The following is a 1471-nucleotide window of genomic DNA, read 5'->3' on the forward strand; positions in this document are numbered from 1 at the left end:
TTACATAGCATCCTATTGATAGACATTTCAGTTATTTCCAGTTTGTGCTATTACAAATGCTACTTACTATTCTTGTGCATGGACAAGTTTTTGCATGTGGGATAAGTTTTTGCATGTGGATAAAAGAGTATGTGTGCTTTAAATTTTGATATTAGATATCAGCCAAAGAGGGTACCTCTTGTAATATGTATGGTGGTGTCCAGTCCCCCAAACCCACCCCAACACTATACTGACCTTAAAAGAAGTCCCTAACGGTATAATAGGTAAAATTAGTATCTTCCTTTAATTAACTCTAAGTTTGAGCACTTTTTGTCCTGTAATTAGTTTATATTTCTGTTCCTGTTATTTGCCATTTTCCCTTTTGTTTTTCTTATTGAAAAAATATTGATCTTATTGACACATAATGTCTTTTAATCTTTTAACATGAAGGAAGTTAACCCTTTATCTATCATCCCTTGCAAATATTTTTTCCAAGCTTGTTTTGTACTTTAACTGTTTTTGGGAGTTTTTTTCTTTTTCTTTTTCTTTTTTTTTTTGAGACGGAGTCTCACTCTGTTGCCCAGGCTGGAGTGCAGTGGCGCAATCTCGGCTCACTGCAACCTTTGCCTCACCAGGTTCAAGCGATTCTCCTGCTTACAGGCGCCTGCCACCATGCCTGGCTAATTTTTGTATTTCTAGTAGTGATGGGGTTTCGCCATGTTGGCCAGTCTGGTCTCGAACTCCTGACCTCAAGCAATCCACCTGCCTCGGCCTCCCAAAATGCTGGGATACAGACGTGAGCCACTGTGCCCGGACAGGAGTTTTTTTCTTTATAGCAGTTTTAAGTTTTTATATTCAGATTTATCAATCTTTCTCTTTATAGCTTCTCTCCCACTCTAGGATTTCTAAAAATTCTACAGTCTTTTCTAGTAGTTTACTTTTTATGTTAAAATGTTTCTGCCACCTAAAATCGACAGGCCTGCCCTTTGTGGTAATGGCTGCTACTAACCAGTCCTCTTCACACCCTTTCACTCACCGGTCTCAGCACTCTGCACACCTCGCGGAGAATCTGCTCCTGGTTCTTCACAGAGCACAGCACCAGGGTGCAGACCACCACGTCCACAGAGCCATCGGCCACCTGGTGCATGTTCTCCCCGGCAGCTATCACAAAACGCTCAAACTGCAGGTGTCGGTTCTCTGCAATGCTCTTGATCAAAAACTTCTCAAAGTTGGGGTTGGGGTCAATACAGGTCACCCTGCACCCAGGTGGATAGAACCTGAAGTTGGCCCCCGTGCCACAGCCCACCTCTAGCAGGGAGAGCTTCCCGGAGGGGCCCGCAAACTCCTGCAGGTTGCCGAAGAGCTCCCGCTTCTTGCTTGCCATCTGTTCGTTGTACATCACAGTGAACCTCGCCAAGAAGTAGGGGAAGCATTTTTTGCATATCGGGCTCCACAAGCCCAGAAAATTCAGCAGGTATATGGGAAATGCCAG

The 1471-nt window shown here is 43.8% G+C and overlaps 1 protein-coding gene across 1 annotated transcript; it reads right to left on the reverse strand.

Annotated features, from left to right (window-relative positions):
* Nucleotides 1-531: 531 nt before the first annotated feature.
* Nucleotides 532-1471, reverse strand: METTL7A (methyltransferase like 7A; the record flags this gene model as incomplete). The annotated part of the gene is made up of 1 exon (XM_011930697.1): nucleotides 532-1471. A coding segment is annotated over one exon (474 nt), but the record flags the coding sequence as incomplete, so codon positions are not given.

The sequence above is a fragment of the Colobus angolensis genome, unplaced genomic scaffold (genome assembly GCF_000951035.1).
Source record: "Colobus angolensis palliatus isolate OR3802 unplaced genomic scaffold, Cang.pa_1.0 Scaffold87, whole genome shotgun sequence".
Taxonomy (NCBI): domain Eukaryota; kingdom Metazoa; phylum Chordata; class Mammalia; order Primates; family Cercopithecidae; genus Colobus; species Colobus angolensis.